We start from the raw sequence: 27039 nt of genomic DNA on the forward strand, positions 1-27039 counted from the left end.
GGACAATGTATCATACCTGTCAACCTCTGCCGATAACTGCCCTTATAAATGATTACAGATTCCCCTTACAACCCCCCAAAAAAACTTTACAAACACCGTACGACGTACGGTGTTTGTAAGGTTTTTTGGGGGTTTGTAAGGGGAATCTGTAATCATTTATAAGGGCAGTTATCGGCAGAGGTTGACAGGTATGATGTATCCAATGATCACCTTGACTATGCGCTACAATTGTGAATCGACTACTATAAGAGGAATTGCACAATGGTGTGTCATCCAAGAATATGGGGAGTGTTCCTTTCTGAATGGAATTCATTTGAGTTTAAATGGGACTGATTCAGGCTGAAACTTGTCTTCAAAAGTGGAATGATGTCTACGCCTCACAATAGGAAATCAAAAGCATTTTAGTTTAGCGGTGACACACATGGTTTGAATTTCCTGTTTGCCATTTTAGCCTATAGAAAGCTTCTATTTTTGCCAAGTCACGGCAATAAACACCTGATGATTGAGAGGTTGTCAGTGTTCATAAATGCAGGCAAGGAAAAGTGGTCATTGCAGTGGTCCCTGTGACTCAGCTTTCTCAGCTGCGTTCCTCTCCCATGGCTTTGCTGCAGTACAGCAGGATGTGACTGCAAGCACGTACCACAATCTGCTTCATTCTCGCTGCTCTTACATAATTCAGTCAGCAGGGTACTATGGAGGCACACGGTAGATGTGTAAGCACCATTTTCCACTTTATTTGATTTATATTGCCAATATATACGCAATATGCAGCTGTGTATGATGACAATAAAGGCTTTTGATTTGATTGATTGAACAGGTCACCCTTAAACCGGAATGATAAAACTGCACTTTTTATATTTCTTTCTTTTTATTGTTGATTTTCACTGTGTATTTGTGATCTCAAAGATTTAATAGTCTGCCTGGGAAAAGCATGCTAATTTTGTTTCAGTCAATGGGTTCATAATGAATTGTTGCTATTGGCAACTCAGCGGGGGTGGCTAGAAGAGAGCAGAGCAATAAATACATGCAATTTGGTGCAGCTAATGTCGAAAATAGACCTTTTTATTTTATTTTTCCTGATTTGGTGGTAAAAGTAATATTTTGATATGGTACCATCAAAAACAATGCAGTACCATATTTCCTAGAATTATTTTTAGGCTTACCATATGTGTAGTTTAACTAGTTTTTAAAATGTTTGTCTTTATTGTGTCTGTTAGGATCCCTCCAGAGTCCCTAATAATCGCCATGCCTCAGCCAAAGATTGTCGACATGGGCTCCGCCTTCATCCAGACGCAGCAGCTCAACGCCGCGATGGCCGACACCTTCCTGGAACATATGTGCCTGCTGGACATTGACTCCAAACCCACCACCGCTCGCAACACTGGTATCATCTGCACCATTGGTATGTCTACAGTTTGTTATCTATCGTGACTGTGATGTGTTAGGCAGATTAGTCAATGATAATATTCAATACAGTTTATCATTTAATTTTCCTAAGTCAACAAAATATCACTTTTTTTATCCAGAAAAGAATCATGTAATGCCACGTAGACCACATATCTATCCAGGACACAGCCAAAGTCAAGCTCAGCAGCCATTTTGAACCACGCAGCTTTCCCAAAAGAGGAAAACGACAGCGTGTGGTTGGCAAAATCCTTAAAACAGAAGATTTACTAGAAGAACAAAATAAGAGAGCTTAAGTGTCTCCTTTGAATGGATTTTTAAACCTAGCCATAAATAAATAATCAATGATTAAGTCATAAATAAATAGTCAGCAACATAAGTAGCAAAGTGCACAAATAACAACAAACAAATAAACCATCAATAAATAATAATGAAAATAAATCAATAAATAAATAATCAAGAAATACATCATAAATAAAAAGTCAACAACATAAATAAGTAACAAAGAGCACAAATAACAACAACAAACAAACAGATAAATGATCAATAAAAACATTACATAAATAATAAATAAGGCGTCAACATAAGTATTGTATATCCCTGTAGATTTCAGTCTTTTTGTGCGTCTAAAACTGCACAAATCTGCAGAATGTTTGGGTGGTTTTTATCCTGAAACACAATTGCATTAGTATCACAATTGAATTAAGGACAGTTGCCTAGTTTTTTTGCACTGGTTTCCTTCACTTCAAATTTGGAAAACATTGCCTCTTTGTAAAATGACTGAAATGTAATCAAGATGAGCAACAGCATTTATTTATTTTTTCCTACCAAAGGTGGGCATCATTCAAATGTTGTTAAATGTTTGGTGGGGGATACTGCATACCTAGTAGCAGTTTTCATTAGCATTTTTTTTCCTTCCAGGGCCAGCCTCTCGATCTGTGGAAACACTGAAGGAAATGATCAAGTCCGGAATGAACATTGCCCGAATGAATTTCTCCCACGGCTCACACGAGGTTTGCTGATTCACAACTTCCTTTTTGTAATGTTTGTAACTAGAAGAGTGAGGTCTACTGTAACAAAAAGGCTGTCACGGTTGTCCTATGTTCATTCAACTCCTTATCATAGTTTTTGCACTGTTCCTTTGTCAAAGTTTTTGCTTTGTTCCTCTTTTTTCCCTCCCAATCTTGCTTCTTGCAACTTGGCAAACATTGCATGTTACTGCTAATGCAATGATGACTGCTTTCAAAACAGCACGAGTTACAATAGTGTAACTTGAAACATGATTGGGCAAGATTTCATATTTATCAATTTTTGCGAAATTGATAAACACGGTCAAGTGATGTCGACAGATTTTCCAAGTTGAAACTGGGGGCAGACATTTTTTTATGGAATAAATAAATGTTAAGATCTCATCTAGAATCATCAAAATATTTATGATCTAGTTGGTAGATCCAGCCATTAACATTAGCTGGCTTTTATGGGTGTTAGATGTCCTGCTGAAAGTTTCATAATTTGCTATGAAAGTTCTCCAACGTGTTGGATTGCAGCGATTCCTTCCAAAGGTTATGGCTACCATCATGTCGGATCACTTTTTCCTCTTCCCAGTATCACGCCGACACCATCAAGAATGTGCGCGAGGCGTGTGAGAGCTTCGAGCCGGGTAGCATTCAATACCGGCCAATTGGTATCGCCCTGGACACCAAAGGCCCGGAGATCAGAACCGGCCTCATTCAGGGAGTGAGTTCCCCGACGCTGCCCTGCCATGTTTGTTGGCAAGTCGACTTGTAAACAATTTTGACATGAGAACCATTTTATGATTTGACAGAGTGGCACGGCGGAAGTGGAACTCAAAAAAGGCAACATGATCAAGATCACCTTGGATGACAGCTACCAGGACAAATGCACCGACGAGATTCTGTGGTTAGACTACAAGAACATTACTAAAGTCGTCACACCTGGCAGCAATATCTACATTGACGATGGACTCGTATCGCTACAGGTTAAGGAGATCGGTAAGATTTGTTCATTTTTAGGAACAATATTTGGTACTCGGTCTTTTGGTCGCCGGGAAGGTTATTGATAATTACCATTTAAATCATTGCTCAAATTCCCTATAATACAAACTCCGAATTATTATTTAGTCATACTTAATGCCCTATTAATTAATTATTAGGCTAATGAAAAGCTCCAAATTTCCCGTACTTTTATTGTGTTTTGTTGGAGAACTTGTTAAGACCCTGACTGACATAGCTTCTTAAAGGGACAACGCATGTACATAAAAACTCTTCTACACTCACACGTCCGCTCAGTGAAACTTCTCAGGGCCATTGTTGGCTTTTATTGATGCGTAGACATGTTGTTTTACCTTGTTTTGTCGCTGGTCTTTTGGTCGCCCGGACCCAAACAACGGGCGACCAAAAGACCGGCGACCAAACGACCGCAAACACAATATTTACACCTAAATTTAACCCAACTGATAGAAATTGAATTACATTTAAAATATAATAAAAATTAAAATATATGTCGTTTTTTTTAAAGAAAAAAGCCATACTATACTGTCTAAGAAAAAAAGCCTTACTATACTATGTCGTTTTTTAAGAAAAAAGATTTACTATACTATGTCGTTTTTAAGAAAAAAGATTTACTATACTATGTCGTTTTAAGAAAAAAAACTTTACTATACTATGTTTTTTTAAAAGAAAAAAGCTTTATTATACTATGTCGTTTTTTAAAGAAAAAAAGCCTTACTATACCATGTCGTTTTTTAAGAAAAAAGCCTTACTATACTATGTCGTTTAAGAAAAAAAGCCTTACTCACTTTTGTACCAGGTCTTGTGTAATGCCATCTTTTTTTCTTTTTAATTTGGTGTGTTTTTTCCCCCTCCAGGCTCTGATTTCCTTATGTGCGAGATCGAGAACGGCGGCACCCTTGGCAGCAAGAAGGGCGTTAACCTGCCCGGCGCCGCCGTCGACCTGCCCGCCGTCTCTGAAAAGGACATCCAGGATCTGACGTTCGGCGTGGAGCAAGGCGTCGACATGGTGTTCGCCTCTTTCATCCGCAAGGCGGACGACGTTCACGCAGTCAGGAACGTACTGGGCGAGAAAGGCAAAAACATCAAGATCATCAGCAAGCTGGAGAACCACGAAGGCGTCCGCAGGTGTGTGCCGACAAGGCGGAGACACGGCTGTCTTGTTTGCCTAAGGGTATTCCGGAAAATATAATTCAATGAGCTGTGATTGTGCAAAAGCTGTTATGTGAACAAGGAGAACGGGCGGCGGAAGTGGTTAGCACACCGCCCTCACAGTACGAGAACTGGGTTCAAATCCAGGTCGGTCCACCGGTGTGGAGTTTGCATGTTCTCCCCGGGCCTCCGTGGGTTTTCTCCAGGTAATTCGTTTTCCTCCCACATTCCAAAGACGTGCTTGGTAGGCTGATTGGACACTAAATGTTGTTTGTCTTCTTGTGCCCTACGATTGGCTGGCCACCAATTCAGGGTGTCCCCTGCCTCTGGCCTGATGTCAGCTGGGATAGGCTCCAGCACCCCCCGCAGTGAGGATAAAGCGGTTCAGAAAATGAGATGAGATATGAACATGGAGACTCCTGTTGGCCATATAGTGAAACTGCGTCCAAAAAGAAAACGGCTGCTCCTCCTGGCATTCTTGTTTAACTGCGTTTTTCTGCAACTTGCAGGTTTGACGAGATCATGGAGGCCAGCGATGGCATCATGGTTGCCCGTGGTGACCTTGGTATCGAGATCCCTACCGAAAAAGTATTCGTAGCCCAAAAGATGATGATTGGCCGTTGCAACAGAGCTGGAAAACCAATCACTTGTGCCACTCAGGTCAGGCATTTTGTGCATTTCTGTCACTTTGTTTCAGCGCATTAAGTGATTTCATCAGAAAGTTTGTCGAATGGTCTGACTTCAGATGCTGGAGAGTATGATCAAGAAACCACGACCCACCCGCGCCGAAGGGAGCGATGTCGCCAATGCAGTGCTGGACGGGGCTGACTGCATCATGCTGAGCGGCGAGACCGCAAAGGGAGACTACCCTCTAGAGGCCGTGCGCACGCAACACATGGTGAGTCAATAACAAAGGAAGAACTATATTGAGGCAGTACTTCTTTAACAATATTGCATGAAGAGCTTTGGCTAATTCTAATCTGATGTTGCATGATTCTGACTTTTTTTATGAGATATTGAAAGTTAGCATCAGGGACAGAAAATAAAACATTTAGCTCAATATAGAATTAGGCATTAATTTCACTCTGTATTCACTAGTCTCCCTTTTTTATATGTAACCACCGTCAATTTTAAATACAGCAATATACACACATTGTGAAACAATAGAGGAACTTGAATTATGTTTTGTTAGAGTTGAGATTTGACTTGTAAATTTAGGGTGTGGTAGTGTATTTCTTGGCGAGTTAGACAAACTGCTTGCATGCGATGATTTTTCTGCATGCAGAGCATTGGGCAACTATTGCTTTTCCTCTGAGTTTGCATGTTCTCCCTTGCTTCAGTGTTTTTTCTCCTGGATATTCTGGCTTTACATCAGGGGTGTCCGACTCGGGTTGGTTCACGGACCGCTTTAACGTAAACTTGATTTGACGTGGGCTGGACCATTTTAGATATAATATTTAGATTTTTTTATATAAATTGATCAAAAGAATTGGATTGAAAGCCTTGAATATCCAGTTTTTTATAGATCTAAAACCATGTTTATTTTAGCTTTTTTTATATATATTTTTAGATTTTACAAAACAATTTTTGAACTAAAAACACAGAAAAAAATGATTAAAAAATTACAATTATTGATTTTAAAAGGGGAAAAATCAGGAAATTTAATATACATCTATACTCTTCATTTTAATTTGATCCTAAAACAGAAAGTCGGCACTAATGATTTACTTTGCCGGGCCACACAAAATGTTTCGGTGGGCCAGATTTGGCCCCCAGGCTGCCACTTTGACACATGTGCTTTACGCATTAAAAAAAAACATTCCTGGTAATCTTAAGCAAATTGTTGCTTATTCTGTGTTTGCCCTACAATTGGCAGGTGACCAGTACAGGAAATACCCTACTTAACATTCACACCAAGTCTTTTCTATTCCAGTTGAATGACTGCAAAATCACAAAACATCCCCCCCTTACACTGCCAAATTGCCCATTTAACCATCATTCTTAATTCAAAAACTTTGAAACAACTTTGCCATTTACTCTGCTTTCCTTTTTCTGCTTTTTTAATTCTCTGTTTCAAATTACTTCCTACTTATGTTTGTGTACTGTTTCATTATAGTCAATCAAGCAGGAGATTGCAATGAATATTTATATTAACAATAGTCTCCTGTCTCTCTCTCTCTCTCTCCCCCCGAACACTCATTTGTTTATAATAACAATTTATCCATCCCCATCCCCCTGGGTCTTTGTGTGGTTTGCCCTTTTGCTCGTTGCATCCCGCCAACACCCGCTTGCCAGATCGCTCGCGAAGCCGAGGCAGCCATGTTTCACCGTCAGGTGTTTGAGGATCTTCGTCGATCCACGCCACACTGTAAAGACCCCGCCGAGGCCATCGCCATCGGTGCCGTCGAAGCCTCCTTTAAGAGTTTGGCCTCAGCCATCATTGTGCTCACGGGTTCGGGAAGGTATGCCAGCTTTCCCTCGTTCCTCGCGGCGCTCGTGGCGACTCGGACAGAGAGAGTAGGGACAGACAGGGACCTGTTGGAAATCTGTGAGAGGCTGGCGATCGCGTCATTAATCTGTTGGTGGCAAAAGCTTCAATTGGCATTGACATCGAAACAGGAGAATTTCCTTCCAGTCCTTCCAATTCAAATGATGTGAACATCTACCGTTGGCAATGGCATTGATTGAGTTACTAGGGTGTTTAAAAAAACAAAACAAAAAAACAACGTAGCATGCAATGTTCCCTCTAATTTTTTGTTTGTCTGGGCAGAAAGACAACCTCCCTGAGCACACTGAGCAACATCTCTTAAACCAGAAGAATTAGTGGCGTGATTTCCAGCCCTTGCAGGACGTGTGAATCGGGTGATGTGTGTGTATGTGATAGAAAGTAACCCCACTCCTTCCCCAATTGGTTCCCCCGGGGCTGGCTTAGATTGCGCGCGAGGCCGAGGCAGCCACTTTCCACAGGAAGCTCTTTGAGGAGCTGAGGCGACACTCCCACCTGACTCGAGACCCGTCCGAAGTTGCGGCTGTCGGAGCGGTGGAGTCATCCTTCAAGTCCTGTGCTAGCGCCATTATCGTTCTCACCAAGAGTGGGAGGTAAGAAACACGGGGGCTTCTGCCCATCCTGGGTAAGTAAAGAGACCCCAACACCTTGGCCATGTAACCCAAACTCTTCTGGATTTGGAAACCCTTTTTTTTCTTATACACTTCACCCATGCTTGCAAAATTTTGAGTAATATAAACATGAATACTAAAGTCAAATCTCCACAGTTGTGTAAACTGTAAATTTAGCCAGGTGGCCCAGTACCTTTTGTCCATGCTGTGTGTTTGTGTGTGTGTTTGATTGAATGTAAAGGTTTTTTTGGTGCTCTGTTATGTAGTTGAGATAAGACAGCAAATCAGTTATTTCAAGATATTTGTGGCATCACATACTGCCAGGTTAAAAAATATATTTTTACACTGCAAGATTGGATGCTGTGCTAACCTACATGTGTTTTTTTGTTTTTTTCCAGGTCTGCCCACCTTATCTCCAGGTACAGGCCCCGTGCCCCCATCCTGGCCGTGACCCGTAATGCCCAGACTGCCCGCCAAGCTCACCTGTACCGCGGGATCTTTCCAGTCCTCTACACGGCTCCTGCTCACGACGTGTGGGCTGAAGATGTGGATATGCGTGTCAACTTCGCTATGGATATGGGTAATGCACCAGTATCAATTATCTGTTGGATTTTTTTATTGATTTTTGAAATTTATTTACTTATTTTTTAATTTTTTTTTTGAACTAATAATACACATTGACAATAAAAAAGTGGTTTCTTATTTAAAAGACCCACAAAGTCCCATTCAAATGTTAGTTCCTCCCTTTTAAAAGTGGAAATACTTAGCATGCGATTAAAAAATGCACATGTATGGAATCAGATAGCAACTTTTAAATTTCACAGAATTTTGCAACGCTAATCCAGTAAAAAATAATAATTTAGTTTTGAGAGTTTAGATTTTCAGATGCAGTACATAAGCAGGACTGTATGTGGCGCAAGTGCATAGCCAGAACTGTACTTGGAGTTTACAAGACATTGTATCGGCAAAGCTCATTGTTTTTTTTGTCTCTCCATGCTACAGGCAAAGTGAGAGGCTTCTTCAAAGAGGGCGACGTTGTCATCGTCCTGACCGGGTGGCGTCCAGGCTCCGGTTTTACCAACACCATGCGTGTGGTTCTGGTTGCCTAAGCAGCCAAAACAAAAGGTCCACTCCATCCCTGCACACTCTAACGCTCCACTGTTCATTCTGACTCGCATTAGAGACCAAATTGCCACAACACTCCTGGGTAGGGTTATTGTCGGCTTTGCAATTTTCACTTCCTGTTTCCATTCCTTTCACCTTAAATTTCCCTCCGCAAAACTAGTCTTTGGGACCCAATCAGATTGACATATATCGACAAGAAGCTGCTGTATTTATTCACTGGAGATGCTAATGTTAAATGCAATCACCCCCAATCCATTGACAGATGTCGTTTGTTTTTTTAACGTAACGACCCTGGATCGAATAAATGAACAAAAACAGCTTTTTTCCTTTAGTTCTGACACGCCACCAAAATCCCTAGTCTTAGTGCTGTATGTACGAAGTGTCTTCTATGCTATAGTGTTGCACTCCTAATCTAATATGTTACAGTCTACGTATTATACTTGACTATTATGTATGCTGTTTTTGTTTGGGGAATTTTAGTCTATTTTGTCTAACTGTAGAGAGTATGGAATACCCCGTTGGAGCTGGTTACTGTATTTAAGTTAGATGTGTCATGTAGCCTTATGTGTAGTTAATCACATATCTCAAGTTGGCACTTAGAAGTTTCACTAAAGAATTAAAATGGCACTTGAAGGAGAGGTTTGGACATTTGGCCTCACTTGGTGAGAAATGGGATTATTATTTTTTTTGGTTTGCAGTTTCACACGCTTTTGATTGTTATACTTAAGCTATGTAAACGTGAAGTGGTCATTTGTAGCTGGTTGTCACCTGATTGGATTTAATCAATAAAAAGACAAGTACCTGAACTCTAATGCCACAAGTGCTTTATTTTTGGAAGACTTTCTTTTCATGACTCTAAATAGCCGCTAAGAAATCTTTAAAGGGTAAATTTGGCATTATACATCCCTTGTAACACCTGGAAAAATTCAATCATACGTCACCCCAACTTGTTTAAGGATCTCCTCTTTAACTTCAGCCAGCAATAGAGAATCTGCATGTGAAACAATAGGACATTCCTTCATTCCTGCAACAGAAAAGTGAGTATAAATCAAGGCCTTTTAGAGATACTTGTGAACGTTTCTAGATTTGTGCAGCTTAGTAGGATTTTACGGAATTGTGCAAGGCAATGTTCATATGTTGCAATGGTCTTTGCTCGTTGTTTCCTGTTGGATACTGTTACGCCTTATGAAACATGGCCTTTTTTAAATTGGTATAAAGGTCTTACTGTACATGATCTTTTTTTGTTTTACTCTCGCCTCAAGGTTTTTGTGTTTTCGAGCCTAGCGGTACACCGCTAAAAACGTAGGCTACTATGGAAGTATTTTTCAGTGTTCCCCGTTTTTCGCTTTTGGCGGTTTTGCGGATTTTGCAGTATTTTTTTAAAGCCTTACTGTACATGGTATTTTTTTGAGAAAAAAAGCCTTGCTATTCAAGGTCATTTTTTTCAGGAAAAAAAAGCCTTACTATACATGGTCGTTTTTTTAAGAAAAAACCCTTACTATACACGTTTTTTAAGAAAAAAGCCTTACTATACAATGTCGATTTTTTTAGAAAAAGCCTTACTATGCATGGTCGTTTTTTGGTCCATATATAAAGCACACTGGATTATAAGGCGCCCTGTCTATTTGGGAGAAAATTTAAGACTTATGTGCGCCTTATAGTCGTGAAAATACGGTATGTCGTTTTTTAAGAAAAAAGCCTTCCTATACTATGTCGTTTTTTTAAGAAGAAAGCCTTACTATACTATGTCGTTTTTTAAGAAAATAAGCCTTACTATACTGCCATTTTTTTTAAAAGCCTTACTATACTATGTCGTGTTTTAAGGAAAAAAGCCTTGCCTAACACTGTTGTTTTTTTTAAGAAAAAAGCCTTACTATACTATGTCGTTTTTTAAAGAAAAAAAGCCTTACTATACATGGTCGTTTTTTTAGAAAAAAAGCCTTACTATACTATTTCGTTTTTTTAGAAAAAAAGCCTTACTATACTATGTCGTTTTTTAAGAAAAAAAGCCTTACTATACTATGTCGTTTTTTAAAGAAAAAAAGCCTTACTATACATGGTCGTTTTTTTAGAAAAAAAGCCTTACTATACTATTTCGTTTTTTTAGAAAAAAAGCCTTACTATACTATTTCGTTTTTTTAGAAAAAAAGCCTTACTATACTATGTCGTTTTTTTAAGAAAAAAAGCCTTACTATACTATGTCGTTTTTTAAGAAAAAAAGCCTTACTATACTATGTCGTTTTTTAAGAAAAAAAGCCTTACTATACTATGTCGTTTTTTAAGGAAAAAAAGCCTTACTATACTATGTCGTTTTTTAAGAAGAAAGCCTTACTATACTATGTCGTTTTTTAAGAAAAAAGCCTTACTATACTATGTCGTTTTTTAAGAAAAAAAGCCTTACTATACTATGTCGTTTTTTAAGAAACAAAGCCTTACTATACTATGTCGTTTTTTAAGAAACAAAGCCTTACTATACTATGTCGTTTTTTAAGAAAAAAAGCCTTACTATACTATGTCGTTTTTTAAGAAAAAAAGCCTTACTATACTATGTCGTTTTTTAAGAAAAAAAGCCTTACTATACTATGTCGTTTTTTAAGAAAAAAAGCCTTACTATACTATGTCGTTTTTTAAGAAAAAAAGCCTTACTATACTATGTCGTTTTTTAAGAAAAAAAGCCTTACTATACTATGTCGTTTTTTAAGAAAAAAAGCCTTACTATACTATGTCGTTTTTTAAGAAAAAAAGCCTTACTATACTATGTCGTTTTTTAAAGAAAAAAAGCCTTACTATACATGGTCGTTTTTTTAGAAAAAAAGCCTTACTATACTATGTCGTTTTTTAAGAAAATAAGCCGTACTATACTGTCATTTTTTTTTAAAGCCTTACTATACTATGTTGTTTTTAAGGAAAAAAGCCTTACTATACTATGTCGTTTTTTAAGAAAAAAAGCCTTGCTATACTATGTCGTTTTTTAAGAAAAAAAGCCTTACTATACTATGTCGTTTTTTAAGAAAAAAAGCCTTACTATACTATGTCGTTTTTTAAGAAAAAAAGCCTTACTATACTATGTCGTTTTTTAAGAAAAAAAGCCTTACTATACTATGTCGTTTTTTAAGAAAAAAAGCCTTACTATACTATGTCGTTTTTTAAGAAAAAAAGCCTTACTATACTATGTCGTTTTTTAAGAAAAAAAGCCTTACTATACTATGTCGTTTTTTAAGAAAAAAAGCCTTACTATACTATGTCGTTTTTAAAGAAAAAAAGCCTTACTATACATGGTCGTTTTTTAAGAAAATAAGCCGTACTATACTGTCATTTTTTTTTTAAAGCCTTACTATACTATGTTGTTTTTAAGGAAAAAAGCCTTACTATACTATGTCGTTTTTTAAGAAAAAAAGCCTTACTATACATGGTCGTTTTTTTAGAAAAAAAGCCTTACTATACTATGTCGTTTTTAAGAAAAAAAAGCCTAACTATACTGTCGTTTTTTAAAGAAAAAAAGCCTTACTATACATGGTCGTTTTTTGAGAAAAAAAGCCTTACTATACTATGTCGTCTTTTAAGAAAAAAAGCCTTACTATACTATGTCGTTTTTTAAGAAAAAAAGCCTTACTATACTATGTCGTTTTTTAAGAAAAAAAGCCTTACTATACTATGTCGTTTTTTAAAGAAAAAAAGCCTTACTATACATGGTCGTTTTTTTTGAAAAAAAGCCTTACTATACTATGTCGTTTTTTAAGAAGAAAGCCTTACTATACTATGTCGTTTTTTAAGAAAATAAGCCGTACTATACTGTCATTTTTTTTAAAGCCTTACTATACTATGTTGTTTTTAAGGAAAAAAGCCTTACTATACTATGTCGTTTTTTAAGAAAAAAAGCCTTACTATACTATGTCGTTTTTTAAGAAAAAAAGCCTTACTATACATGGTCGTTTTTTAAAGAAAAAAAGCCTTACTATACATGGTCGTTTTTTAAAGAAAAAAAGCCTTACTATACATGGTCGTTTTTTAAAGAAAAAAAGCCTTACTATACTATGTCGTTTTTTAAGGAAAAAAAGCCTTACTATACTATGTCGTTTTTTAAGAAGAAAGCCTTACTATACTATGTCGTTTTTTAAGGAAAAAAAGCCTTACTATACTATGTCGTTTTTTAAGAAAAAAAGCCTTACTATACTATGTCGTTTTTTAAGAAAAAAAGCCTTACTATACTATGTCATTTTTTAAGAAAAAAAGCCTTACTATACTATGTCGTATTTTAAGAAAAAAAGCCTTACTATACTATGTCGTTTTTTAAGAAAAAAAGCCTTACTATACTATGTCGTTTTTTAAGAAAAAAAGCCTTACTATACTATGTCGTTTTTTAAGAAAAAAAGCCTTACTATACTATGTCGTTTTTTAAGAAAAAAAGCCTTACTATACTATGTCGTTTTTTAAGAAAAAAAGCCTTACTATACTATGTCGTTTTTTAAAGAAAAAAAGCCTTACTATACTATGTCGTTTTTTAAGAAAAAAAACCTTACTATACTATGTCGTTTTTTAAGAAAAAAAGCCTTACTATACTATGTCGTTTTTTAAGAAAAAAAGCCTTACTATACTATGTCGTTTTTTAAGAAAAAAAGCCTTACTATACTATGTCGTTTTTTTAAAAAAAAAGCCTTACTATACTATGTCGTTTTTAAAGAAAAAAAGCCTTATTATACATGGTCGTTTTTTAAGAAAATAAGCCGTACTATACTGTCATTTTTTTTTTAAAGCCTTACTATACTATGTTGTTTTTAAGGAAAAAAGCCTTACTATACTATGTCGTTTTTTAAGAAAAAAAGCCTTACTATACATGGTCGTTTTTTTTAGAAAAAAAGCCTTACTATACTATGTCGTTTTTAAGAAAAAAAAGCCTAACTATACTGTCGTTTTTTAAAGAAAAAAAGCCTTACTATACATGGTTGTTTTTTGAGAAAAAAAGCCTTACTATACTATGTCGTTTTTTAAGAAAAAAAGCCTTACTATACTATGTCGTTTTTTAAGAAAAAAAGCCTTACTATACTATGTCGTTTTTTAAGAAAAAAAGCCTTACTATATTATGTCGTTTTTTAAGAAAAAAAGCCTTACTATACTATGTCGTTTTTTAAGAAAAAAAGCCTTACTATACTATGTCGTTTTTTAAGAAAAAAAGCCTTACTATACTATGTCGTTTTTTAAGAAAAAAAGCCTTACTATACTATGTTGTTTTTTAAGAAAAAAAGCCTTACTATACATGGTCGTTTTTTAAAGAAAAAAAGCCTTACTATACATGGTCGTTTTTTAAAGAAAAAAAGCCTTACTATACATGGTCGTTTTTTAAAGAAAAAAAGCCTTACTATACTATGTCGTTTTTTAAGGAAAAAAAGCCTTACTATACTATGTCGTTTTTTAGGAAAAAAAGCCTTACTATACTATGTCATTTTTTAAGAAAAAAAGCCTTACTATACTATGTCGTATTTTAAGAAAAAAAGCCTTACTATACTATGTCGTTTTTTAAGAAAAAAAGCCTTACTATACTATGTCGTTTTTTAAGAAAAAAAGCCTTACTATACTATGTCGTTTTTTAAAGAAAAAAAGCCTTACTATACATGGTCGTTTTTTTAGAAAAAAAAGCCTTACTATACTATGTCGTTTTTTAAGGAAAAAAAGCCTTACTATACTGTGTCGTTTTTTAAGAAGAAAGCCTTACTATACTATGTCGTTTTTTAAGAAAATAAGCCATACTATACTGTCTTTTTTTTTAAAAGCCTTACTATACTATGTTGTTTTTAAGGAAAAAAGCCTTACTATACTATGTCGTTTTTTAAGAAGAAAGCCTTACTATACTATGTCGTTTTTTAAGAAAAAAAGCCTTACTATACTATGTCGTTTTTTAAGAAAAAAAGCCTTACTATACTATGTCGTTTTTTAAGAAAAAAAGCCTTACTATACTATGTCGTTTTTTAAGAAAAAAAGCCTTACTATACTATGTCGTTTTTTTAAGAAAAAAAAGCCTTACTATACTATGTCGTTTTTTAAGGAAAAAAGCCTTACTATACTATGTCGTTTTTTAAGAAAAAAAACCTTACTATACTATGTCGTTTTTTAAGAAAAAAAACCTTACTATACTATGTCGTTTTTTAAGAAAAAAAGCCTTACTATACTATGTCGTTTTTTAAGAAAAAAAGCCTTACTATACTATGTCGTTTTTTAAGAAAAAAAGCCTTACTATACATGGTCGTTTTTTAAAGAAAAAAAGCCTTACTATACATGGTCGTTTTTTAAAGAAAAAAAGCCTTACTATACATGGTCATTTTTTAAAGAAAAAAAGCCTTACTATACTATGTCGTTTTTTAAGGAAAAAAAGCCTTACTATACTATGTCGTTTTTTAAGAAGAAAGCCTTACTATACTATGTCGTTTTTTAAGAAAAAAGCCTTACTATACTATGTCGTTTTTTAAGAAAAAAAGCCTTACTATACTATGTCGTTTTTTAAGAAACAAAGCCTTACTATACTATGTCGTTTTTTAAGAAACAAAGCCTTACTATACTATGTCGTTTTTTAAGAAAAAAAGCCTTACTATACTATGTCGTTTTTTAAGAAAAAAAGCCTTACTATACTATGTCGTTTTTTAAGAAACAAAGCCTTACTATACTATGTCGTTTTTTAAGAAAAAAAGCCTTACTATACTATGTCGTTTTTTAAGAAAAAAAGCCTTACTATACTATGTCGTTTTTTAAGAAAAAAAGCCTTACTATACTATGTCGTTTTTTAAGAAAAAAAGCCTTACTATACTATGTCGTTTTTTAAGAAAAAAAGCCTTACTATACTATGTCGTTTTTTAAGAAAAAAAGCCTTACTATACTATGTCGTTTTTTAAAGAAAAAAAGCCTTACTATACATGGTCGTTTTTTTAGAAAAAAAGCCTTACTATACTATGTCGTTTTTTAAGAAGAAAGCCTTACTATACTATGTCGTTTTTTAAGAAAATAAGCCGTACTATACTGTCATTTTTTTTTAAAGCCTTACTATACTATGTTGTTTTTAAGGAAAAAAGCCTTACTATACTATGTCGTTTTTTAAGAAAAAAAGCCTTACTATACTATGTCGTTTTTTAAGAAAAAAAGCCTTACTATACTATGTCGTTTTTTAAGAAAAAAAGCCTTACTATACTATGTCGTTTTTTAAGAAAAAAAGCCTTACTATACTATGTCGTTTTTTAAGAAAAAAAGCCTTACTATACTATGTCGTTTTTTAAGAAAAAAAGCCTTACTATACTATGTCGTTTTTTAAGAAAAAAAGCCTTACTATACTATGTCGTTTTTTAAGAAAAAAAGCCTTACTATACTATGTCGTTTTTAAAGAAAAAAAGCCTTACTATACATGGTCGTTTTTTAAGAAAATAAGCCGTACTATACTGTCATTTTTTTTTAAAGCCTTACTATACTATGTTGTTTTTAAGGAAAAAAGCCTTACTATACTATGTCGTTTTTTAAGAAAAAAAGCCTTACTATACATGGTCGTTTTTTTTAGAAAAAAAGCCTTACTATACTATGTCGTTTTTAAGAAAAAAAAAGCCTAACTATACTGTCGTTTTTTAAAGAAAAAAAGCCTTACTATACATGGTCGTTTTTTGAGAAAAAAAGCCTTACTATACTATGTCGTTTTTTAAGAAAAAAAGCCTTACTATACTATGTCGTTTTTTAAGAAAAAAAGCCTTACTATACTATGTCGTTTTTTAAGAAAAAAAGCCTTACTATACTATGTCGTTTTTTAAAGAAAAAAAGCCTTAATATACATGGTCGTTTTTTTTGAAAAAAAGCCTTACTATACTATGTCGTTTTTTAAGAAGAAAGCCTTACTATACTATGTCGTTTTTTAAGAAATTAAGCCGTACTATACTGTCATTTTTTTTTAAAGCCTTACTATACTATGTTGTTTTTAAGGAAAAAAGCCTTACTATACTATGTCGTTTTTTAAGAAAAAAAGCCTTACTATACTATGTCGTTTTTTAAGAAAAAAAGCCTTACTATACTATGTCGTTTTTTAAGAAAAAAAGCCTTACTATACTATGTCATTTTTAAGAAAAAAAGCCTTACTATACTATGTCGTTTTTTAAAGAAAAAGCCTTACTATACTATGTCGTTTTTTAAAGAAAAAAAGCCTTACTATACTATGTCGTTTTTTAAGAAAAAAAGCCTTACTATACTATGTCGTTTTTTAAGAAAAAAAGCCTTACTATACTATGTCGTTTTTTAAGAAAAAAAGCCTTACTATACTATGTCGTTTTTTAAGAAAAAAAGCCTTACTATACTATGTCGTTTTTTAAGAAAAAAAGCCTTACTATACTATGTCGTTTTTTAAGAAAAAAAGCCTTACTATACTATGTCGTTTTTTAAGAAAAAAAGCCTTACTATACTATGTCGTTTTTTAAAGAAAAAAAGCCTTACTATACTATGTCGTTTTTTAAGAAAAAAAGCCTTACTATACTATGTCGTTTTTTAAGAAAAAAAGCCTTACTATACTATGTCGTTTTTTAAGAAAAAAAGCCTTACTATACTATGTCGTTTTTTAAGAAAAAAAGCCTTACTATACTATGTCGTTTTTTAAGAAAAAAAGCCTTACTATACTATGTCGTTTTTTAAGAAAAAAAGCCTTACTATACTATGTCGTTTTTTAAAAAAAAAAGCCTTACTATACTATGTCGTTTTTAAAGAAAAAAAGCCTTATTATACATGGTCGTTTTTTAAGAAAATAAGCCGTACTATACTGTCATTTTTTTTTTAAAGCCTTACTATACTATGTTGTTTTTAAGGAAAAAAGCCTTACTATACTATGTCGTTTTTTAAGAAAAAAAGCCTTACTATACATGGTCGTTTTTTTTAGAAAAAAAGCCTTACTATACTATGTCGTTTTTAAGAAAAAAAAGCCTAACTATACTGTCGTTTTTTAAAGAAAAAAAGCCTTACTATACATGGTCGTTTTTTGAGAAAAAAAGCCTTACTATACTATGTCGGTTTTTAAGAAAAAAAGCCTTACTATACTATGTCGTTTTTTAAGAAAAAAAGCCTTACTATACTATGTCGTTTTTTAAGAAAAAAAGCCTTACTATACTATGTCGTTTTTTAAGAAAAAAAGCCTTACTATACTATGTCGTTTTTTAAGAAAAAAAACCTTACTATACTATGTCGTTTTTTAAGAAAAAAAACCTTACTATACTATGTCGTTTTTTAAGAAAAAAAGCCTTACTATACTATGTCGTTTTTTAAGAAAAAAAGCCTTACTATACTATGTCGTTTTTTAAGAAAAAAAGCCTTACTATACATGGTCGTTTTTTAAAGAAAAAAAGCCTTACTATACATGGTCGTTTTTTAAAGAAAAAAAGCCTTACTATACATGGTCATTTTTTAAAGAAAAAAAGCCTTACTATACTATGTCGTTTTTTAAGGAAAAAAAGCCTTACTATACTATGTCGTTTTTTAAGAAGAAAGCCTTACTATACTATGTCGTTTTTTAAGAAAAAAAAGCCTTACTATACTATGTCGTTTTTTAAGAAAAAAACCTTACTATACTATGTCGTTTTTTAAGAAAAAAAGCCTTACTATACTATGTCATTTTTTAAGAAAAAAAGCCTTACTATACTATGTCGTATTTTAAGAAAAAAAGCCTTACTATACTATGTCGTTTTTTAAGAAAAAAAGCCTTACTATACTATGTCGTTTTTTAAGAAAAAAAGCCTTACTATACTATGTCGTTTTTTAAAGAAAAAAAGCCTTACTATACATGGTCGTTTTTTTAGAAAAAAAAGCCTTACTATACTATGTCGTTTTTTAAAGAAAAAAAGCCTTACTATACTATGTCGTTTTTTAAAGAAAAAAAGCCTTACTATACATGGTCGTTTTTTTAGAAAAAAAGCCTTACTATACTATGTCGTTTTTTAAGAAGAAAGCCTTACTATACTATGTCGTTTTTTAAGAAAATAAGCCGTACTATACTGTCATTTTTTTTTAAAGCCTTACTATACTATGTTGTTTTTAAGGAAAAAAACCTTACTATACTAGGTCGTTTTTTAAGAAAAAAAGCCTTACTATACTATGTCGTTTTTTAAGAAAAAAAGCCTTACTATACTATGTCGTTTTTTAAGAAAAAAAGCCTTACTATACTATGTCGTTTTTTAAGAAAAAAAGCCTTACTATACTATGTCGTTTTTTAAGAAAAGAAGCCTTACTATACTATGTCGTTTTTTAAGAAAAAAAGCCTTACTATACTATGTCGTTTTTTAAGAAAAAAAGCCTTACTATACTATGTCGTTTTTTAAGAAAATAAGCCGTACTATACTGTCATTTTTTTTTTAAAGCCTTACTATATTATGTTGTTTTTAAGGAAAAAAGCCTTACTATACTATGTCGTTTTTTAAGAAAAAAAGCCTTACTATACATGGTCGTTTTTTTTAGAAAAAAAGCCTTACTATACTATGTCGTTTTTAAGAAAAAAAAGCCTAACTATACTGTCGTTTTTTAAAGAAAAAAAGCCTTACTATACATGGTCGTTTTTTGAGAAAAAAAGCCTTACTATACTATGTCGTTTTTTAAGAAAAAAAGCCTTACTATACTATGTCGTTTTTTAAGAAAAAAAGCCTAACTATACTGTCGTTTTTTAAAGAAAAAAAGCCTTACTATACATGGTCGTTTTTTGAGAAAAATAGCCTTACTATACTATGTCGTTTTTTAAGAAAAAAAGCCTTACTATACTATGTCGTTTTTTAAGAAGAAAGCCTTACTATACTATGTCGTTTTTTAAGAAAAAAAGCCTTACTATACTATGTCGTTTTTTAAGAAAAAAAGCCTTACTATACTATGTCGTTTTTTAAAGAAAAAAAGCCTTACTATACATGGTCGTTTTTTTAGAAAAAAAGCCTTACTATACTATGTCGTTTTTTAAGGAAAAAAAGCCTTACTATACTATGTCGTTTTTTAAGAAGAAAGCCTTACTATACTATGTCGTTTTTTAAAAAAATAAGCCGTACTATACTGTCATTTTTTTTTAAAAGCCTTACTATACTATGTCGTTTTTTAAGAAAAAGAGCCTTACTATACTATGTCGTTTTTTAAGAAAAAAAGCCTTACTATACTATGTCGTTTTTTAAGAAAAAAAGCCTTACTATACTATGTCGTTTTTTAAGAAAAAAAGCCTTACTATACTATGTCGTTTTTTAAGAAAAAAAGCCTTACTATACTATGTCGTTTTTTAAGAAAAAAAGCCTTACTATACTATGTCGTTTTTTAAGAAAAAAAGCCTTACTATACTATGTCGTTTTTTAAAGAAAAAAAGCCTTACTATACATGGTCGTTTTTTTAGAAAAAAAGCCTTACTATACTATGTCGTTTTTAAGAAAAAAAAAGCCTAACTATACTGTCGTTTTCTAAAGAAAAAAAGCCTTACTATACATGGTCGTTTTTTGAGAAAAAAAGCCTTACTATACTATGTCGTTTTTTAAGAAAAAAAGCCTTACTATACTATGTCGTTTTTTAAGAAAATAAGCCTTACTATACTATGTCGTTTTTTAAAGAAAAAAAGCCTTACTATACATGGTCGTTTTTTAGAAAAAAAAGCCTTACTATACTATGTCGTTTTTTAAGAAAAAAAGCCTTACTATACTATGTCGTTTTTTTAAGAAAAAAAGCCTTACTATACTATGTCGTTTTTTAAGAAAAAAAGCCTTACTATACTATGTCGTTTTTTAAGAAAAAAAGCCTTACTATACTATGTCGTTTTTTAAGAAAAAAAGCCTTACTATACTATGTCGTTTTTTAAGAAAAAAAGCCTTACTATACTATGTCGTTTTTTAAGAAAAAAAGCCTTACTATACTATGTCGTTTTTTAAAGAAAAAAAGCCTTACTATACATGGTCGTTTTTTAAAGAAAAAAAGCCTTACTATACATGGTCGTTTTTTAAAGAAAAAAAGCCTTACTATACTATGTCGTTTTTTAAGGAAAAAAAGCCTTACTATACTATGTCGTTTTTTAAGAAGAAAGCCTTACTATACTATGTCGTTTTTTAAGAAAAAAAGCCTTACTATACTATGTCGTTTTTTAAGAAAAAAAGCCTTACTATACTATGTCGTTTTTTAAGAAAAAAAGCCTTACTATACTATGTCGTTTTTTAAGAAAAAAAGCCTTACTATACTATGTCGTTTTTTAAAGAAAAAAAGCCTTACTATACATGGTCGTTTTTTTAGAAAAAAAAGCCTTACTATACTATGTTGTTTTTTAAGGAAAAAAAGCCTTACTATACTATGTCGTTTTTTAAGAAGAAAGCCTTACTATACTATGTCGTTTTTTAAGAAAATAAGCCATACTATACTGTCTTTTTTTTTAAAAGCCTTACTATACTATGTTGTTTTTAAGGAAAAAAGCCTTACTATACTATGTCGTTTTTAAGAAAAAAAAAGCCTAACTATACTGTCGTTTTCTAAAGAAAAAAAGCCTTACTATACATGGTCGTTTTTTGAGAAAAAAAGCCTTACTATACTATGTCGTTTTTTAAGAAAAAAAGCCTTACTATACTATGTCGTTTTTTTAAGAAAAAAAGCCTTACTATACTATGTCATTTTTTAAGAAAAAAAGCCTTACTATACTATGTCGTTTTTTAAAGAAAAAAAGCCTTACTATACATGGTCGTTTTTTTAGAAAAAAAGCCTTACTATACTATGTCGTTTTTTAAGAAAAAAAAGCCTTACTATACTATGTCGTTTTTTAAGAAAAAAAGCCTTACTATACTATGTCGTTTTTTAAGAAAAAAAGCCTTACTATACTATGTCGTTTTTTAAAGAAAAAAAGCCTTACTATACATGGTCGTTTTTTTAGAAAAAAAGCCTTACCATACTATGTCGTTTTTTAAGAAGAAAGCCTTACTATACTATGTCGTTTTTTAAGAAAATAAGCCGTACTATACTGTCATTTTTTTTAAAGCCTTACGATACTATGTTGTTTTTAGGGAAAAAAACCTTACTATACTAGGTCGTTTTTTAAGAAAAAAAAGCCTTACTATACTATGTCGTTTTTTAAGAAAAAAAGCCTTACTATACTATGTCGTTTTTTAAGAAAAAAAGCCTTACTATACTATGTCGTTTTTTAAGAAAAAAAGCCTTACTATACTATGTCGTTTTTTAAGAAAAAAAGCCTTACTATACTATGTCGTTTTTTAAGAAAAAAAGCCTTACTATACTATGTCGTTTTTTAAAGAAAAAAAGCCTTACTATACATGGTCGTTTTTTAAAGAAAAAAAGCCTTACTATACTATGTCGTTTTTTAAGGAAAAAAAGCCTTACTATACTATGTCGTTTTTTAAGAAGAAAGCCTTACTATACTATGTCGTTTTTTAAGAAAAAAAGCCTTACTATACTATGTCGTTTTTTAAGAAAAAAAGCCTTACTATACTATGTCGTTTTTTAAGAAAAAAAGCCTTACTATACTATGTCGTTTTTTAAGAAAAAAAGCCTTACTATACTATGTTGTTTTTTAAGAAAAAAAGCCTTACTATACTATGTCGTTTTTTAAAGAAAAAAAGCCTTACTATACATGGTCGTTTTTTTTAGAAAAAAAGCCTTACTATACTATGTCGTTTTTTAAGAAGAAAGCCTTACTATACTATGTCGTTTTTTAAGAAAATAAGCCGTACTATACTGTCTTTTTTTTTTAAAGCCTTACTATACTATGTTGTTTTTAAGGAAAAAAGCCTTACTATACTATGTCGTTTTTTAAGAAAAAAAGCCTTACTATACTATGTCGTTTTTTAAGAAAAAAAGCCTTACTATACTATGTCGTTTTTTAAGAAAAAAAGCCTTACTATACTATGTCGTTTTTTAAGAAAAAAAGCCTTACTATACTATGTCGTTTTTTAAGAAAAAAAGCCTTACTATACTATGTCGTTTTTTAAGAAAAAAAGCCTTACTATACTATGTCGTTTTTTAAGAAAAAAAGCCTTACTCTTCTATGTCGTTTTTTAAGAAAAAAAGCCTTACTATACTATGTCGTTTTTTAAGAAAAAAAGCCTTACTATACTATGTCGTTTTTTAAGAAAAAAAGCCTTACTATACTATGTCGTTTTTTTTAAAAAAAAGCCTTACTATACTATGTCGTTTTTTAAGAAAAAAAGCCTTACTATACTATGTCGTTTTTTAAAGAAAAAAAGCCTTACTATACATGGTCGTTTTTTAAAGAAAAAAGCCTTACTATACTATGTCGTTTTTTAAGGAAAAAAAGCCTTACTATACTATTTCGTTTTTTAAGAAGAAAGCCTTACTATACTATGTCGTTTTTTAAGAAAAAAAGCCTTACTATACTATGTCGTTTTTTTAAGAAAAAAAGCCTTACTATACTATGTCGTTTTTTAAGAAAAAAAGCCTTACTATACTATGTCGTTTAAGAAAAAAAAGCCTTACTATACTATGTCGTTTTTTAAGGAAAAAAAGCCTTACTATACTATGTCGTTTTTTAAGAAGAAAGCCTTACTATACTATGTCGTTTTTTAAGAAAAAAAAGCCTTACTATACTATGTCGTTTTTTAAGAAAAAAAGCCTTACTATACTATGTCGTTTTTTAAGAAAAAAAGCCTTACTATACTATGTCGTTTTTTAAGAAAAAAAGCCTTACTATACTATGTCGTTTTTTAAGAAAAAAAGCCTTACTATACTATATCGTTTTTTAAAGAAAAAAAGCCTTACTATACATGGTCGTTTTTTTAGAAAAAAAGCCTTACTATACTATGTCGTTTTTTAAGAAGAAAGCCTTACTATACTATGTCGTTTTTTAAGAAAATAAGCCGTACTATACTGTCATTTTTTTTTAAAGCCTTACTATACTATGTTGTTTTTAAGGAAAAAAGCCTTACTATACTATGTCGTTTTTTAAGAAAAAAAGCCTTACTATACTATGTCGTTTTTTAAGAAAAAAAGCCTTACTATACTATGTCGTTTTTTAAGAAAAAAAGCCTTACTATACTATGTCATTTTTTAAGAAAAAAAGCCTTACTATACTATGTCGTTTTTTAAAGAAAAAAAGCCTTACTATACATGGTCGTTTTTTTAGAAAAAAAGCCTTACTATACTATGTCGTTTTTTAAGAAAAAAAGCCTTACTATACTATGTCGTTTTTTAAGAAAAAAAGCCTTACTATACTATGTCGTTTTTTAAGAAAAAAAGCCTTACTATACTATGTCGTTTTTTAAAGAAAAAAAGCCTTACTATACATGGTCGTTTTTTTAGAAAAAAAGCCTTACTATACTATGTCGTTTTTTAAGAAAATAAGCCGTACTATACTGTCATTTTTTTTTAAAGCCTTACTATACTATGTTGTTTTTAAGGAAAAAAACCTTACTATACTAGGTCGTTTTTTAAGAAAAAAAGCCTTACTATACTATGTCGTTTTTTAAGAAAAAAAGCCTTACTATACTATGTCGTTTTTTAAGAAAAAAAGCCTTACTATACTATGTCGTTTTTTAAGAAAAAAAGCCTTACTATACTATGTCGTTTTTTAAGAAAAAAAGCCTTACTATACTATGTCGTTTTTTAAGAAAAAAAGCCTTACTATACTATGTCGTTTTTTAAGAAAAAAAGCCTTACTATACTATGTCGTTTTTTAAGAAAATAAGCCGTACTATACTGTCATTTTTTTTTTAAAGCCTTACTATATTATGTTGTTTTTAAGGAAAAAAGCCTTACTATACTATGTCGTTTTTTAAGAAAAAAAGCCTTACTATACATGGTCGTTTTTTTTAGAAAAAAAGCCTTACTATACTATGTCGTTTTTAAGAAAAAAAAGCCTAACTATACTGTCGTTTTTTAAAGAAAAAAAGCCTTACTATACATGGTCGTTTTTTGAGAAAAAAAGCCTTACTATACTATGTCGTTTTTTAAGAAAAAAAGCCTTACTATACTATGTCGTTTTTTAAGAAAAAAAGCCTAACTATACTGTCGTTTTTTAAAGAAAAAAAGCCTTACTATACATGGTCGTTTTTTGAGAAAAAAAGCCTTACTATACTATGTCGTTTTTTAAGAAAAAAAGCCTTACTATACTATGTCGTTTTTCAAGAAGAAAGCCTTACTATACTATGTCGTTTTTTAAGAAAAAAAGCCTTACTATACTATGTCGTTTTTTAAGAAAAAAAGCCTTACTATACTATGTCGTTTTTTAAAGAAAAAAAGCCTTACTATACATGGTCGTTTTTTTAGAAAAAAAGCCTTACTATACTATGTCGTTTTTTAAGGAAAAAAAGCCTTACTATACTATGTCGTTTTTTAAGAAGAAAGCCTTACTATACTATGTCGTTTTTTAAAAAAATAAGCCGTACTATACTGTCATTTTTTTTAAAAGCCTTACTATACTATGTCGTTTTTTAAGAAAAAAAGCCTTACTATACTATGTCGTTTTTTAAGAAAAAAAGCCTTACTATACTATGTCGTTTTTTAAGAAAAAAAGCCTTACTATACTATGTCGTTTTTTAAGAAAAAAAGCCTTACTATACTATGTCGTTTTTTAAGAAAAAAAGCCTTACTATACTATGTCGTTTTTTAAGAAAAAAAGCCTTACTATACTATGTCGTTTTTTAAGAAAAAAAGCCTTACTATACTATGTCGTTTTTTAAAGAAAAAAAGCCTTACTATACATGGTCGTTTTTTTAGAAAAAAAGCCTTACTATACTATGTCGTTTTTAAGAAAAAAAAAGCCTAACTATACTGTCGTTTTCTAAAGAAAAAAAGCCTTACTATACATGGTCGTTTTTTGAGAAAAAAAGCCTTACTATACTATGTCGTTTTTTAAGAAAAAAAGCCTTACTATACTATGTCGTTTTTTAAGAAAATAAGCCTTACTATACTATGTCGTTTTTTAAAGAAAAAAAGCCTTACTATACATGGTCGTTTTTTAGAAAAAAAGCCTTACTATACTATGTCGTTTTTTAAGAAAAAAAGCCTTACTATACTATGTCGTTTTTTAAGAAAAAAAGCCTTACTATACTATGTCGTTTTTTAAGAAAAAAAGCCTTACTATACTATGTCGTTTTTTAAGAAAAAAAGCCTTACTATACTATGTCGTTTTTTAAGAAAAAAAGCCTTACTATACTATGTCGTTTTTTAAGAAAAAAAGCCTTACTATACTATGTCGTTTTTTAAGAAAAAAAGCCTTACTATACTATGTCGTTTTTTAAAGAAAAAAAGCCTTACTATACATGGTCGTTTTTTAAAGAAAAAAAGCCTTACTATACATGGTCGTTTTTTAAAGAAAAAAAGCCTTACTATACTATGTCGTTTTTTAAGGAAAAAAAGCCTTACTATACTATGTCGTTTTTTAAGAAGAAAGCCTTACTATACTATGTCGTTTTTTAAGAAAAAAAGCCTTACTATACTATGTCGTTTTTTAAGAAAAAAAGCCTTACTATACTATGTCGTTTTTTAAGAAAAAAAGCCTTACTATACTATGTCGTTTTTTAAGAAAAAAAGCCTTACTATACTATGTCGTTTTTTAAAGAAAAAAAGCCTTACTATACATGGTCGTTTTTTTTGAAAAAAAAGCCTTACTATACTATGTTGTTTTTTAAGGAAAAAAAGCCTTACTATACTATGTCGTTTTTTAAGAAGAAAGCCTTACTATACTATGTCGTTTTTTAAGAAAATAAGCCATACTATACTGTCTTTTTTTTTTAAAAGCCTTACTATACTATGTTGTTTTTAAGGAAAAAAGCCTTACTATACTATGTCGTTTTTAAGAAAAAAAAAGCCTAACTATACTGTCGTTTTCTAAAGAAAAAAAGCCTTACTATACATGGTCGTTTTTTGAGAAAAAAAGCCTTACTATACTATGTCGTTTTTTAAGAAAAAAAGCCTTACTATACTATGTCGTTTTTTTAAGAAAAAAAGCCTTACTATACTATGTCGTTTTTTAAGAAAAAAAGCCTTACTATACTATGTCGTTTTTTAAGAAAAAAAGCCTTACTATACTATGTCGTTTTTTAAGAAAAAAAGCCTTACTATACTATGTCGTTTTTTAAGAAAAAAAGCCTTACTCTTCTATGTCGTTTTTTAAGAAAAAAAGCCTTACTATACTATGTCGTTTTTTAAGAAAAAAAGCCTTACTATACTATGTCGTTTTTTAAGAAAAAAAGCCTTACTATACTATGTCGTTTTTTTAAAAAAAAAGCCTTACTATACTATG

General features: G+C 31.8%; 2 protein-coding genes across 6 annotated transcripts in view; one reads left to right on the plus strand and one right to left on the minus strand.

The window, feature by feature from the left end:
* Positions 1 to 9634, plus strand: part of pkma (pyruvate kinase M1/2a) — an 18696-nt gene extending 9062 nt beyond the window's left edge. For 4 of the 5 annotated variants that reach the window (XM_077595041.1, XM_077595039.1, XM_077595036.1 and 1 more), the window contains 10 exons: positions 1218 to 1402; positions 2326 to 2417; positions 3010 to 3141; positions 3230 to 3416; positions 4292 to 4562; positions 5096 to 5246; positions 5332 to 5484; positions 6882 to 7048; positions 8102 to 8283; positions 8706 to 9634. In XM_077595041.1, the coding sequence (XP_077451167.1) occupies positions 1246 to 1402; positions 2326 to 2417; positions 3010 to 3141; positions 3230 to 3416; positions 4292 to 4562; positions 5096 to 5246; positions 5332 to 5484; positions 6882 to 7048; positions 8102 to 8283; positions 8706 to 8812 (1599 nt within the window). In that variant the 5' untranslated portion in view covers positions 1218 to 1245 and the 3' untranslated portion in view covers positions 8813 to 9634. Of the gene's footprint in view, positions 1 to 1217; positions 1403 to 2325; positions 2418 to 3009; positions 3142 to 3229; positions 3417 to 4291; positions 4563 to 5095; positions 5247 to 5331; positions 5485 to 6881; positions 7049 to 7518; positions 7686 to 8101; positions 8284 to 8705 lie in introns of all 5 variants that reach the window. The other variant, XM_077595038.1, reaches the window with a different exon arrangement.
* Position 9635: 1 nt separating this feature from the next.
* LOC144070656 (trans-1,2-dihydrobenzene-1,2-diol dehydrogenase-like) overlaps positions 9636 to 27039 on the minus strand; it is a 43909-nt gene continuing 26505 nt past the window's right edge. Inside the window, exon 7 of the mRNA XM_077595056.1 lies at positions 9636 to 9852. Within this exon, the coding sequence (XP_077451182.1) occupies positions 9755 to 9852 (98 nt within the window). The 3' untranslated portion in view covers positions 9636 to 9754. The remainder of the gene's footprint in view (positions 9853 to 27039) is intronic.

Source organism: Stigmatopora argus, chromosome 2, assembly GCF_051989625.1.
Source record: "Stigmatopora argus isolate UIUO_Sarg chromosome 2, RoL_Sarg_1.0, whole genome shotgun sequence".
NCBI classification, from domain to species: Eukaryota; Metazoa; Chordata; class Actinopteri; order Syngnathiformes; family Syngnathidae; genus Stigmatopora; species Stigmatopora argus.